This window comes from Melospiza melodia, chromosome 1, assembly GCF_035770615.1.
Source record: "Melospiza melodia melodia isolate bMelMel2 chromosome 1, bMelMel2.pri, whole genome shotgun sequence".
NCBI lineage: Eukaryota > Metazoa > Chordata > Aves > Passeriformes > Passerellidae > Melospiza > Melospiza melodia.
This window is the reverse complement of record NC_086194.1, coordinates 7169595-7183744: the sequence shown is the minus strand read 5'-3', so window position 1 is coordinate 7183744 and position 14150 is coordinate 7169595. Positions and strand designations below refer to the sequence as shown.

The following is a 14150-nucleotide window of genomic DNA, read 5'->3' as shown; positions in this document are numbered from 1 at the left end:
ATATGTTATTGCTGTATGAAGAAATAATTCCTTTTTATTTTAAGCCAGATATCGGATATCTGAGAGTTTCATAAGCTGTCTTCATGTTTAATGTTATGAAAGATTATTTTTTAAAAGTCATTCATTCTAGAAATATTTTCTAGATGTGTATCATATTTCCCCATCAGTGTTGCCTTTTCCAGGGCTGAAGAATCCTTGACTTTGTTGGGTGCCTTTTCCCATGGCAGAGCCATTTTCATACCTCTGACACTGCAGTTCTCAGTAGATTGGGCACCTAACAAGAAGTCAGATTTTATTCATGGGCCTTTTTCTCTTTCTTGCTGTGTGTGATTAGACTAAATTATTCCATCCATCTGAAGTTGCTCACACTAATCTAGAGGGTGTTGAGGTATCATTCAGGAGAGATGTGGAATATGTTTAGTTCAGAGCCTATTCCCTGGTAAGTCAGTAGAAGGAGGCAGCTGCTTCTGAAGGATGGCTGATACCACCCAGTTAAAGACCCTGGCCTGAGATTTCTCCTGTCACTCTCTCCTTTCTGTTCAGATATAGGTTTTTTACCCTTTATAGAGCCAGATCAGTCTCTTGCTGTAGATTGTACAACATGGTGGGGACTGGATCTTTGCTACAGCATCAAGGCAGTGTTATTAAAATCTAACATTCAAGCATTGTTGTCTGTGCTTGTATTTGTAAAACTACTTCATAAAGCCAATAATCATTTCATTTATCAGTGCAGCTAGATATTCTGATTAAGTTCCCAATCTTGGTATAGTGTTTGCTTTCTCTTCAATATTAGTGTTACAGCTGTGTTTCTGCTTTGTAAATAATGTTTCAGTGTAGCATACTGCCTTATTTCAGGTTGTGCTGAAAATGTTGTATTAGATCTTTTCATTTGCATAGGGGTCTGCTCCTTTAAGTAAAACTTTTTTTTTTAAATTGGCTAAAAAGCTAATTCCCCATTCTGGGTAACACTACAATGCATGCTGTTAAAAAGGACTATTCTTAAACAAGTATTCTTCAGTTGAAAGTTGGAGTTTCTTTTTGTGCTCAGGCACAATTGCTAGTTGAGAAAAATACAAATCAGCTTGCCAAGAGCCTGCTCCTCAGTGGCCAGTTCTCATCAGCTTTACCAGGATTTTTTGCACCCTTGTCACATCCACTCCTTTTCTCTGTAAAGCCTCCCTCTCAGTGCAGAGGTCAGTGCTGGTGAACCTCATTCCACTCATGGTCCTCTGGATATCCTGCAGGAGATCACTGCACTACAAAGCAGAGCTGATTTTATTATCATGATAATTCAGTTTCTTAAATAACTTGCCAGAGTCCTTAACTTCATGTAATTTGCTTTGGCAAGACAGAAGTAGCAGAACTTGAAAAGTTCTGCATTACCTGCAGTGTTTTTCTTGCTCTGTTGTAATAAAATACTGAATGATTGATGAGCACTGTGTGCTTTTGTGTTTATTAGAAAAAGCAGTGCCACTTTGAAATATGACAGCTGAATAAATGTGTAATTTTTCTTGAAGGGCTTCTTTATAGATTTCTTTTTCTAGGGTGTTCATTATTGATATGATAGTTCTTTCTCAGATTTAAAAAAAATAAGTTTTTTACTTCTAATTTGAGGAAAAAATAGTGTATGAAATGAAAGGTGGTTAATGTGTAACTCAGCATTGATGACACTGGAGATACTTCTTGAGTGGAATTGTTGTTTTAAATACCTGGTTGAACGGCACCTATAATTTCTGTCAAATTGGCAAATTCTTAGCTTGCCTGCAGAAGTTAAAGGTCTCTGTGTCCCTGGGAGGTACAGCAGTGTTGTGGCTGGTGTCACATCTGGCATTTCCTGCTGCCAGAGCCTGGGTGGTCAGGGCAGTTCACAGCTGGAGAAAAGGCACTTTGGAATGCATCTGGAGGGATGTGCAGTAACCCACACACCCAGAGGTGGCCAGATGTGCTGCCACTGTACCTGTAGAGCCAAATACTGAGTGCTTTATTTACTTGTGTCCTGGTGTTCCTTTGTAGGTTGGACAGAGCAGCTGCCAGACACTCCAGTTGAGGAGTCTACCCCAGCTTCTGAAAGCACTGAGAAAATCAAAAAGCGTTACAGGAAAAAGAAAAATAAACTCGAAGAAACCTTTCCTGCCTACCTGCAGGTAAAGCTGGTGGTCTGCTCCTTGTGTTGTAAATCTGTTTAAAAGCCTACTCTTCATGTTTGTTTCATAGTTCATTTAAACCAATAATGGTTTCTTTTCTGATTCCAAAATTATGATTTAAATGAAATGGGTTTACTGTAAAGAACGTTCATGAGCTTGTACAGGAAACTGTATATTATGTTAAATCTCCAAGATTCTGGGGAATCCTTCTCAATGTATTTGGATCTCTCCTTGTTCTCAGATGAGATAGGGTGGAAAAATTATTCTTTTGCTCTCTGAACTGCCACATGGTATTTCCACATTCAACCCTGTAGAATGTCTTAACCTGATGAGGCCACTTCCTCAGCTTCTCATTTTGCTTTTTGAGGATTATAGAACATGATTTGATAAAGGAAACTTATTTCCTACAGTTTTATGGATTTATATGCCCTGCATCTCCCTACCACAATAATGTCTGCTCTTCCCTCCTTTTGATTTCATGATGTCCCTGGCAGGTAAGAGGCAGCAGTTGGGGATAATAACCAGGATACCAGGATATTACAAACTGGCTGGTTTATATATATATATATAAAACTTATTTGGCTTGTTCTTCTTCTCAGCCACTTTATTCATGGTGAAGGGAACTTGCCGAAGTTTCAACTTTCATTGTTTTGTAGATGTTCACCAGATGTCGTAGCATGAACTGTATTGGGATTGAAAGCAAAAAATTTACAGAGAGGCAGAACATTTTCTCTTTAAAAATAGTATTTCATAAGTGGGGGAGTGACTTGGAAAATAAATACTTTAACAACATTTCCTTTGGACTAATAAGGATATATATTTTTAATGCTTGTTTTACTCCTGTAAAACATAGAATATTTCTTAGATTCTTCATTAGTATTACAGTAATTGCTGCTGAAAAAAAAATCTAAATTTAGATTTATTTTGAGAACTGTATCCTAAATCAAGATTTTAAAGACAACATTGGAACATGTCCCAACATGTTATATAATGAATACAGGTTGGCAAATTACTGAGTATTCAGGCTTAGGTGAGTGATAGCTGTTACATAATATTTTAAAAGCCACTTTTATAATGTAAGTTAAACATCTTCAAGTGTTTTGTTATTGCAGTTAGACATGAGGATGATTTTGTGAAATGCAGTGTATGGTGATTCTCAAAATAGAACCAAGGTTCTACATCAAGTTGCCCAGTAATGTGCCCCTTCTTCAGCTCTCCTGTTTGTGGAAGGAGAAATATTTTAAATAATAAACAAATTGTGATAGATAATAACACTGTGTGTCTTTCTGTGTAAGCTTAAGGCATGAATTTAATCCTAAAACTTTGGTAATGTAGCTTCCTCAGGTAAGTTGTAAGCCACTGTAGCCACTCCTCATAGCCTGCAATAGATATTGCCATACTGGAATGTTTGTGAGACTGAGACTGTGCTTTTATGTTCTTACTAATCCTTGGCTTTTAATTTTAACTTTGTCATTTACTCAAATTTTTCAGTCAATACAGTGTTCTTCCTACCTTAAATCATTTTGTCTTCTTTGCAGGAAGCTTTTTTTGGGAAAGACTTACTGGATACCAGTAGACAGAACAAGATGAGCCTGGAGAATTTACCTGAAGAGTCACTTCCACTTTCATGTAAAACAAACTTGGCCACCAATTTCCTGGATCCTTCATCTGACCCCCTTCTTAGCTCCACTTCCACTCCAGCTCAGGCAAAACTGGGACCTCAAGGTATACAAACCTGAACTTAGTGATAACTCAGATGACTGGGGCTTGTCCACTCTATTTTCTTCTTTCCTCACATGATTTTCTGCTGTATTTCTCAGCATTCTATATATGAACTGTCCTTCTGAGGTTAACTAACACTGATATTTAGTGATTTTCTTCTCAAGGGCTCCAGCTGTTTGAGAAAGAGCAGTGGATGACACAACAATTGGCACTTAAAGCAAATCTGCAACATCTTGACTGTAATATCCATGGCTATAAAATCCATGAAAATTGTCTCTGTGTAGGAAAAAACATACAGTTCCTCATAGAAGAAAACATAGATACTCTCATTAAAAGATATTTTTAGTAGTTTAGTGAATACTATATGGATGAATATCATCTGTCTTTACTGTTTTAGATTATTTTAGGTTGCCAGTCTCCTTGGAATTTTTGTTTCACCATGTCCTTTCTGAACATGAGTGCCCTTTCCAGGTACAGTTTGTAGCCCCTAGGCAATCTTTTGCTTCTGCAATTGCAGAACCTTACTGAAGGTTCTGCTGAGAGTTTTGCAAATAGCCAGAGGGTTGTAAAGTGCTGCTGAAAGAGCAGCCTCACACAAAAGAGCAATTAAAACCTTACTGTCTACTTCAAATTATTTTTTCTCTGTCTTGTGGTAAGTATATGCTGTTAGCTGGAGATGTCTTTATTTTAAGACACTGTTACTATTTCTTTTGTATATTAATTAATTTATGGCTTGTGTTTCAGCTGATCCCCAGTGTTTTTCCATCTATAGCTGTTAGCACACACTATCACAGTTCCCACTGTCCAGAGAGTCATTTGAAGAGAGGTCACCTATTTGTGGTTGTTACTCAATGAAAATCTGCTAAATGAAAAGCAAAAGGCTGCATTATAATTAAACATTGATTCTTCTATGGTTGAAGTTGTGAGTAATGGAGAATGTAAAAATGTAACTTCCCTTAAGGTGAAGCTGCTGGAGATGAAGTGTTGCATGGTCTGTATTTCCTTAGTTTCAGCACTACAAGAAGATAAGTTCACTATGACTTTTTTCCACCCTGGCTTTCTTTTGAAGCCAGAGAAATTCAACTTCAGAGGTCTTTCCTGGCCTATCCAGCTGCAAGCTTGAAGTCACTAATGTGTTCATGTCTTAGGGTAGTACAGGGGTTTAGAAATTCATGAAGTTGATGTTAATTTAATGATCTGTTTTTCCAAAGTCTGAAAGTTTTCATAAAAAAGCAGAGTTGTCAAACTTTGTAGTTTCGTCTTCTTTTTATTCAAAAATAAATAATAAAAAGGTGGCTATTAATAAATAAATCACCAGCAATGGCTTTAGTGGATAACCTACTGTCCTTGCCATTTGACATGCGAGACACTCAAAGGCTTTCTGGCCATAGGAACATTCTCAACTCCATTGTCTTTGTCAGTTCTCTTGCAACTGTGCAGATTTCCAGCCAGAATTGTGTCCAGCTGGAGCTGTTGATGTAGGTGGGGCACCAGTGGGTGAAGTCCCCTGCCAGTATTGATCAGTCCCAGTGCAGTTGGGAACTCTCTGCCTGTGTCTTTCTGGGACACAGTGATTTCCACAACAGCGTCCCCCTGTGTGAGAGGTTCACTGGCTAATTGCTGAGCTCCCTTCTGGCTGGAGCTGCAGATGAGAACAGTGTCCCAGGGCTGTGGTGTTTTCATCATTTCCATCATTTCATCATTTCCATACAGACCTGGCTGTGGAGCAGGAGCAGCATGAGCTGTTTGTTCCCTGCACTGGGGGCCTGCAGGACTGTCTTGTCACCAGCTGTGGTGTTTTCGTACACTGCCACTTCCCACAAGGATTGCTGACTCCTGTGAGAGTCCTTCCTTAATTGCACAGGTCTTTTCCACAAGGAAAATGTTCTTCTCTTGGAAACCCCACTTGTATAATCCCAGGATGAAGGGTTGGATATGTTTGTTCATCTTCCAGAGAGCTCTTAAGCATCTAAAGCAGTGACCCTGCTCTGCTTTCCAGCAGGTGCCCAGCACTGCTGGGGAGGGCAGTGATGTTCAGGCTGCTCCTGAGCTGACATTGCATTTCAGGGACATGTTCTGGCATTTATTTGTTCTCACACCATAGTTAAGGGTAGCTGGACCTTTCACTAGCCAGGATTGCAGTGGTGATGGGAATTGGCAGAGCTGGACAGAAGAGGGATTTGGGAATCCTTTGTTTTTACTGTTAATTTCTAGAAACTGTGACTGAAGTGAGCTTTAGGCTCCCAGCCCTGCATTTTGTCTGACAGGTTGCTGGTTTTATTTTCAGTTAGAAACTCACTTTTCCTATGTTTTTATCACATGTGGCACTGTGCACTCTGTTCTGCATGGCACCAACCCTTAAATCACTTCCCAGTGCTGGAACAGAGTGCAGAGGTTTGCTCCCAGGTTCATGGGGGAAGTTGGAGGTGTTGCTTTAGATCTGTTGCATTCTGAGGACTGTCTGCCTCTCTCTTGAGTTTCCTGACCTGTGTGTCCCTGATGAAAAGGAAGCCACTTGGTGAGGTATGTGCTGTGAAGGCTCTGGTGTTGTGACCTTTCCTTTAGTTTGAAATAGCTTAAATTCAGTGTGTTTTTTCTGGAAGTACTGAAAAAGTCATCTGTTCAAGTGAGGTCTCCAGAGAATGCTAGAGAAATTGTTCCTAGACAAAAGGAAAGGAGTTATCTGAGTCTTTGTAACTGATTCAGGTGCTGCTGGGACATTTTATGACTAAAATGTTACTGTGTGATTAAACATCTTGGGATGGCTGCAGCCTTGGGAGAGGCATCTTTATGATTTTAGAACTTCATAAATAATAAATAGCTGCATTTGAAGGGATCAGGCTCACAAGATAGCATTAGAACTGTACTCTCTTAGAGATCCAGCATTACAAGCAAATTATTTTCCTTTTTGCTTTGTCTTGGCTTTCATCTCCATTCTGAAAAGAGTCAAATTAATGAGCACTATTGAGCTGTTTGTTTGGCAGCAGATGTCAACCAGCTATTGATTGTGATCTGAAGCAGCTGACTCAAGTGATTTCGTTGTTTCCAAGATAATATTTAACACGCATGGAATTAAAACAAGGAAAAAATAGAAGAAAAAAAGTAAAAACATGCTTTAGATTAGATGTCTTGTGCGAGTTTCATGGATTATAGAATCTATCCCTCTGCTGTCACCAACACCCAAGTCTTTTTATAGACTTAACAAACTCCATTTTGAAAGCAGGATGTTTTTTCCAGCTTATTTCATCTGAAGGCCACTGTGGAATCTAATTTCCTTCATTCCTTGTGGAATTCTAATTTTCCTTCAGTTAGAGACCCTCAAATTTGAAGCCTGAATTTATTCATGGCCAATTTGTAGCTACAGGTGGTAAATTTGGAATCTTTAAATGTTAGATCTTTTCACCTGAGCTCCTCCCAGCTACTTACATAATATATTTATATTCACACTAGAAGTTGAATTGAATTGTCAGAAGGAAAACAATTATCTCAAAAAACCCAAACAAACTAAAAAACCCAAAAAAAGGAACCCACCAAACACCAACGACTAGGTTCTGTTGAGAGACTTAGATTTAACAATATTTTTTATCAGGTACCCAAATAACTATGCCTGCAAAGAGGTGTGGTTCTGAGGCACTGGTAGATAGTTTTGCTGGTATCAGTAGGAGCTGAATTTTTGTCTGTACATTTAAGTGGACTGGTCTGCACTGTCTTATTAATCCACCTTGATAAGAGGCAAATATAAAACCTGATTTAATTAGGGTAGTTTCATCTTGTCTGCATTGCGAAGGGTAAAAGTGAAGAATGAAAGTAGTAAAGGGAGGAAAAACAATTTTTGTTTTGACTTGGTAGTGGAAGAAGGGAAAAGGGTTGTCTCTGAAAATCAGCAGAAGGCACTTGTAATTCATTGTTAAACTTGGCAGCTTGGAAAGTAACCTCATGATAGAAGTAAATCCTTGGCACCAGGCTCTGAATTAAGCTATATTTTTTCCTGCGGTAGTTGGATTGTAACAATGGGAAATACATCTGTATTTGTCTGAAATGTATGTGTTCTTTGGCTTTCTGGTCCCTCTTCAACCTGGCCATATATTTGTTTTCCACATTATATATTTTATGATTTGTATTAATCCTTTTTTTTTTTTTGTTAAATTTATATTTGCCATCTCATCATGTTTTATTGCTCTGGCAGTGATTGCTCATGTAGTCATGACAGTCTGCAGTTTTACTGAAAAATATTTTCCTCAACTTTTATTTGTTTGTCAAACATTTTTTGCAAAGTTGCACATCTGTAATAGTCCAGAGCAACTAGTTAATAAAACCAGATGGGCCATTTGGAGTAATTTCTCTCTAGTGAATTGGAGGTCAAGAAGATAATAGTATCCAGAATTTATTATTTAATATTAAAGAATTTATTGCTAGACCAGGCCAGTTTTTTCCTAGATGGCAAACAAAAATGACATTTCTGTCTCTGGGTTTTACCACTCCATCAGGTTTTCTTCTGATTTTAAAAGTATCATCTTCAATTTCTATTTATTTATTCTTGCTTCTTACTCTAGGTTTCACTTCCCTATTAGGGTGCAGTAACCAGTTGCTTCTGTATTAAGAAAGAGAGTAGTGGTAAAAGAAGTAACTAATTACCTTTAAAAAAACCCACTCCTTGTAGATTTACTGTGACCTGTCCTATATAAACCCCATTTGTTGACTTAAACATTCATGGGCCTTTGTGTCTCAGAGGTTGCAAGGTCAGAGTAGATTTTGGGTTTTTTTTTTCCCCCTGGAATCATCCAGTCTTTGTTTCACATGATGTGATCACTTCTAAAAAGACTAAACAATGTAAGCACGTGCAGGTGGCTCAGTCCTGGCAGGGAGAGGCTGCTGCTCAGCACAGTCTGACCCCAGGGACCTGTGCAGTTTGACCCCATAGGAGACCCTTAGAGCCCATCTGTGTTTGGGGCTGCAGCTCCAGAACATCACCAGAGATGCAGAAGTGTTGATTTTGTTCTTTGCATCTTCTACAGGCAGCACCGACGATCCTTTAGCTGATCTTTCTGAGGTCTTAAACACTGATGATGATATTCTTGGAATACTTTCTGATGATTTGGTAAAGTCTGGAGATCATTCAGGTATGTATGTCCATGGGGTCTCTCCCTATAGTTTCCCATTTTTTCCTCTGTATTATAGATGTATTTGTTGTACTGCATCTGTAGGTTCTGCTCTAGGTCATTTCAGATACAATTTTCATATCTTAAGAATACCTTGGTTTGGAATGATTTTGGTTTATTCTACCAAAAAAATGCCCAAACTTGTCAACATTTTGTTTTTACTTGGCTCTTTGCTTTGCTGCTTAAGAGAGGATAAAATGTAGCTGCTGTTGTCTCTCATACCTGCGTAGCTTTTTTCAGCATGCAGCTTTTTCTTTACTTTTTTTTTGTTTTCGTGTTGTAATCATCCATTTTATCTGGTTTGGGTCCTGTAGGTCTTGATTTATGCACTTTCCAGGTTGAGAACTCACCCTCCCCATTTGGTAAGAATCTAAACAATGGATGATCCATGGTTAGCAGTAGCCCTCTTTTCCTAGTGGTTTTAGCTGAAAGAAGTGCATGTGTAGAAATTGCTTCTCCTTTACTGTGTCACTAATTCATGTTTCATTTTCCACTCTGTGGTGTTTGAGTCTAACACAACCTCTGAACTCTGCACTCTGCCTTTTAAGAGTCCTGCATCAAGTTTTGCTTATAGCTTTTGAAAACCTTCCTTAGTTTTTTGTGTTTCATCATACAAACCCATGCATTTTCTTGCTGCCACTGTAAATATTACTTCCTGTAGTAGTGTGTAGTTTTTATCATAATGGTATATTTTGTAAATGAAAAGCATTTTTATCAATGTGAGTATATAAAAGCATGATTAAAACAGTCAGTATCCTTTTGTTTTCACTGGATAATGGTTCATCACGTTATGTTAGAGACAGGTTGACAACAAGCAGAATGGAATGTTTCATTATTTTAAATTTGGGGTTATTTGGTAATTATTACAGAAATATATTTTAAATACTAAAGGACGTAATTATTTTTTCCCAAATTTTTCTCATTTGAGAGATTTATTGACTTGAGGGATGTTAGGAAATTTATGTAGTGAATTCTGTTTTCTTAGTGCCAGCAAATCACTTTGATGCAACCCATAATATTTAGGACTTGTTTTTGAAAAAGAAACTTCTCTAACTTGTTTTATTCTGGCTAGACCTCAACAGCATTTCAGTAAATATTTTGTGTAATATTTGAAGTGAACCTTAAGGTACATGAGGATGAACCATGTTTACTACTGATGTGATTCTTTTCAAAAAGAGAAAAATAGTTTAAGTGGAACTATATTCTGAAACCTATACATTTGAAACCATGCTGAACCTAAACTCAGTAGTTTTACTTCCTGTTCTTCCAGTTGCATTATATTCAATTGATATTCCTCAAACAATGCAATAAACTGGAGGTAAAGAGTGGGAAGGTTTTTTTTTTACCTTTTCTAATCAGTGTTTTGTTTTGCCTTACCTTTCAAATATTAGAAAGTCCTGGTTTAATTGACAGCTGAATTCTAGGGGAAGGAAACAGGAAATATGCTCTTTATTCAATATTAATTACATTTGCAATTCATGTCTAATTTAATATTCTTTCTTCTCCAGCTGGATTGGATATTGGCCCCATCTCTGATGATCCTTCTTCCCTGCCCCAGCCGAGTGTCACCCAGAGCTCACGGTCACTGAGTGAAGAGCAGCTAGATGAAATCCTCAGCCCAGAGCTAGACAAAATGGTCACAGATGGTAATTTTTTTTGGTCCTTAATCTTGGTCTTCTTCAGAACTTATGTAGAAATCATCTTTTTTTTTTCTTTCCCCCAAATGATACATCCCTGTATTGTAACAGACCTATTTGGACTTGGTTGCACAATTACTTTCATTGCCTTGATGATTACTTACCTTGTGTTGCCTTTGCTTTGTCCAGGTGCTATTCTTGGCAAACTGTACAAAATCCCAGGTATGTGTTCTGATCCTCCTTGTCTTTTGTGGAACACAGTTCACAAGCAATGCCAGCAACTCATGCAGAGTGTTTTTTGCAGAGCTGGGAGGGAAGGATGTTGAAGATTTGTTCACAGCTGTGTTGAGTCCAGCAGCCCCACAGCCAGCTCCTCTGCCTCAGCCTCCTCCCCCACCACAGCTCATGTCTTTGCACAGCCAAGGTATGTTCTTCTGGTGCTTCTGTGGGCAGCAGCCTGGCCAGGAGAGTTGTGCACATTTTAAATGCTGATGGGGAACTAGTACTCATCTTACACTGTGCAAAATTGTGGAATCTGCCATTGTTAATTTGTGAAATATTATTCTAAACCTGTTCTGAGGGAGTATGTGATGAACATCCATGTTAATGTTGCTAATAGAAAAGGACAGTTATTTGAGATTTTTCTGACATATTGGTGCTTTTGCTTTAGCTGACACTTAGATGGTTTGGAAATCAGTCTGTGATAAAGCATGTGTTCTCTTCTGACTTCACTCTAATTACTTTTGAGCACCTCCTCAAGGGTAAGGCAAGAGTCTATGTAACGCTGATTTACTGAGTTTTAATATCTGTAAGAATGCAGTTTCATGTATTAGCTAGTCCTAATAGAAGGGAGACTAAACAGATTTAAAATTTATCTTGGAAATTGTACTTTATTTTTCTTCATTCCTACTAAAATTACCTTGAGTTAGATAAAGCATCTTGCTCTTGTATGGAAGGCAAGAGACAGATTGATTTTTTTATTATTATCAGTAGAGCTGGTTTTTTAAGCAGTATGTGGGAATATAATTGAATGTGCTCCTTTTCTCATCACACATCACCTCTAGTGGGTTTTCCATGTGCTCGTGTAAAGAGTGTCCACTCTTGGATACTGGTACTAAAGGAAGGACTATGCAAATTGATTTGGCCAGTGAATTAATTATAAGAAGAAAACTGATTTGTTTCCTAGTTGGATCAGTTTTCATAAAAACTAAATACTTCAAAACCTTTTAGAAATGAGAGTATTTTAAGTAAATAATGAGTTGATTTAAAGCAAAAAATAATGTAGATACCATTGCCTGTTTCCCAGTTACTTGAGTACTTGTGGATAGCTCCAGCATGTGAGCTCTGTAAGATTGTTCAGCTCCTCCCTGTGGGAACTGCCATGATAACAAAGTTTTGGATTTACACTTTGGTTCTGCTCCAGTGGAATGATCCACAGATAAATGCTTCAGTAGTGGTGCAGCTTGCATCAAGTTTCAGATAAAATTATTGCTCTTTTCTCATAAAGATATGTAAGCACACAGTGCAGACCAGAGCCCATCCTGTTTGTTTGCCAGGTCTTCACAGTTAGTTACTGTGTTTACCAGCACAGTAACATTCTATTAAATTTTGTGTTACAACTGTAGTTGGTGCACAGCTTACATAACCTTTAGATCAGAAACAGTCTCCTAAAATGGGAGAATGATACAGTGTCATCCTGCAGATACATCTGATTCCTGAGCTACTTCAGTGCTTTTAAGGAAATCCTGGGGCACCAGTTATAATCTCGCTTAAGTGATGGGATCCAAAGGCCAGAGTTAATTCTGTGTATAACATCTGCAAATACCATCTGCTGGAATGAATCTGCCTGTGCCACATTTGTAATATTGTAATCAAATAAATAACATTTTCTGCCTTCTTACTGCTAGACTGGACATTTAATTAGAAAATGTTAATGCTCATTTGAGTAGAGTTATCTGTTTCATTGGTTACAAATTAGGGAGTTAGTAGATAATGAGGCTTACTTTGGTACAATGCTCAGGAGTCTCAGAAGAGGAGATATTTAATTCAGGTGGCTAATGATCATCCTGCAGGGACTGAAAACTACCTTCTCCATGGCTTGCTGCTTTTGTCTGGGTCTAACAAACATGAAGAACATGAGCTTTTAAGTTTATTACCTCTATATAAAGTGCAGTACCATGGCATGGGCTACTGCAAATGTTTTGGGAATCCATTTTAGAAAAAAAAAATTGTGTTTTCAACAAGAAAAAAAAAGTGTGCAGGGATGTAATAGAGTGGAAAAGGATCCTTTAAGCTTACAGAGAAGGATTTTAAACTGATGTAAAATCTTTTCCAAAAAAGTAAGGTCAGCACTGTAAAATTTTAAAGCATTTAGTTTTTAGAGGAGACGTTGTTTTCTCAGTGGAAGGTTCCACCTCTGCCTTAGAAGCAGTCACCCTTGGAAACTTAAATGAGTGACTTAATCTGCTTGTTTCCAGGAGAGAATGCATTTCCAAGAGTGCCCCTCATGAATGGTCTGATTGGCCCCAACCCTCATCTCCCTCACACGGCTCTGGCTGCTGGAGGAGGGCTGGGCACCTTCTCTCCCATTACACAGCCGCCATACACTGATGCCAGGTAAGTCCAGATGGAGAATAAAAGGTGTTTGGTGTATTTAGCATAAAAAAAAAATATCTAAGTAACAAAAACACCTGGAGGGTGTTGTTGGTTACTAATAATGTGATATTACTAGTTCTTGACAGCCACCACAAAACCTTGTGTATTCTTGCAGTGTGTTCACTGCTGAAATACCAAACAGAATGAGCACTTTGCTAATTGAGGGTTGGTTTGTTTTGTTGTTTTTATACAATCTGTAAAACAAACCCCTTTTCTGGTCTGTCAGGGATAAGAATCCAGCCTTCAATCCAATGGTGAGTGATCCCAACAGCTCATGGGCACCAGCTGCTCCACCTCTGGAGGGTGAAGGTGATACCATGTCCAATGCTCAGAGAAGCACCCTGAAGTGGGAGAAAGAAGAAGCTTTGGGTGAAATGGCAACTGTAGCACCTGTTCTCTATACAAATATCAACTTCCCCAACCTGAAGGAAGAATTCCCAGGTGAGTGATTGACTGAATCAAGTTGAATACTTCGCAGCAATTTTGGTGCACCTTGATTTTAAAGTATCTCAGGTAAACTTATCATAGCCTTGTGTGTTGACAAATTTTTTTGGTTGCAGACTGGGCTACAAGAGTGAAGCAAATTGCTAAGCTGTGGAGGAAAGCAAGCTCTCAGGAGAGGGCTCCCTATGTGGTAAGAACAATTCCCACCTGCATTTGCATGCTTCCAGCAAACATACATTTCATTTATAAGGTTTGTTATAAGTGTTGTTTTGTTCTGTTTTTAATAACTCAAGTTCAAGGTTTAGTGATAGTTCCCTTACTGCAAGAAAACCTTTTTAATTTAGCTCCTAAGTCTGAATATTTCTACCTGTACTCTTTGTTTTTCAGTC

The 14150-nt window shown here is 38.3% G+C and overlaps 1 protein-coding gene across 10 annotated transcripts in view; it reads left to right on the top strand.

Moving 5' to 3' along the window:
* Positions 1 to 14150, top strand: part of KMT2C (lysine methyltransferase 2C) — a 189195-nt gene that overhangs the window by 139163 nt on the left and 35882 nt on the right. For 9 of the 10 annotated variants that reach the window (XM_063179854.1, XM_063180247.1, XM_063180480.1 and 6 more), the window contains 10 exons: positions 2014 to 2144; positions 3683 to 3869; positions 8882 to 8986; positions 9340 to 9387; positions 10534 to 10671; positions 10852 to 10884; positions 10967 to 11086; positions 13140 to 13278; positions 13544 to 13758; positions 13878 to 13951. In XM_063179854.1, the coding sequence (XP_063035924.1) occupies positions 2014 to 2144; positions 3683 to 3869; positions 8882 to 8986; positions 9340 to 9387; positions 10534 to 10671; positions 10852 to 10884; positions 10967 to 11086; positions 13140 to 13278; positions 13544 to 13758; positions 13878 to 13951 (1190 nt within the window). The remainder of the gene's footprint in view (positions 1 to 2013; positions 2145 to 3682; positions 3870 to 8881; positions 8987 to 9339; positions 9388 to 10533; positions 10672 to 10851; positions 10885 to 10966; positions 11087 to 13139; positions 13279 to 13543; positions 13759 to 13877; positions 13952 to 14150) is intronic. The other variant, XM_063180091.1, reaches the window with a different exon arrangement.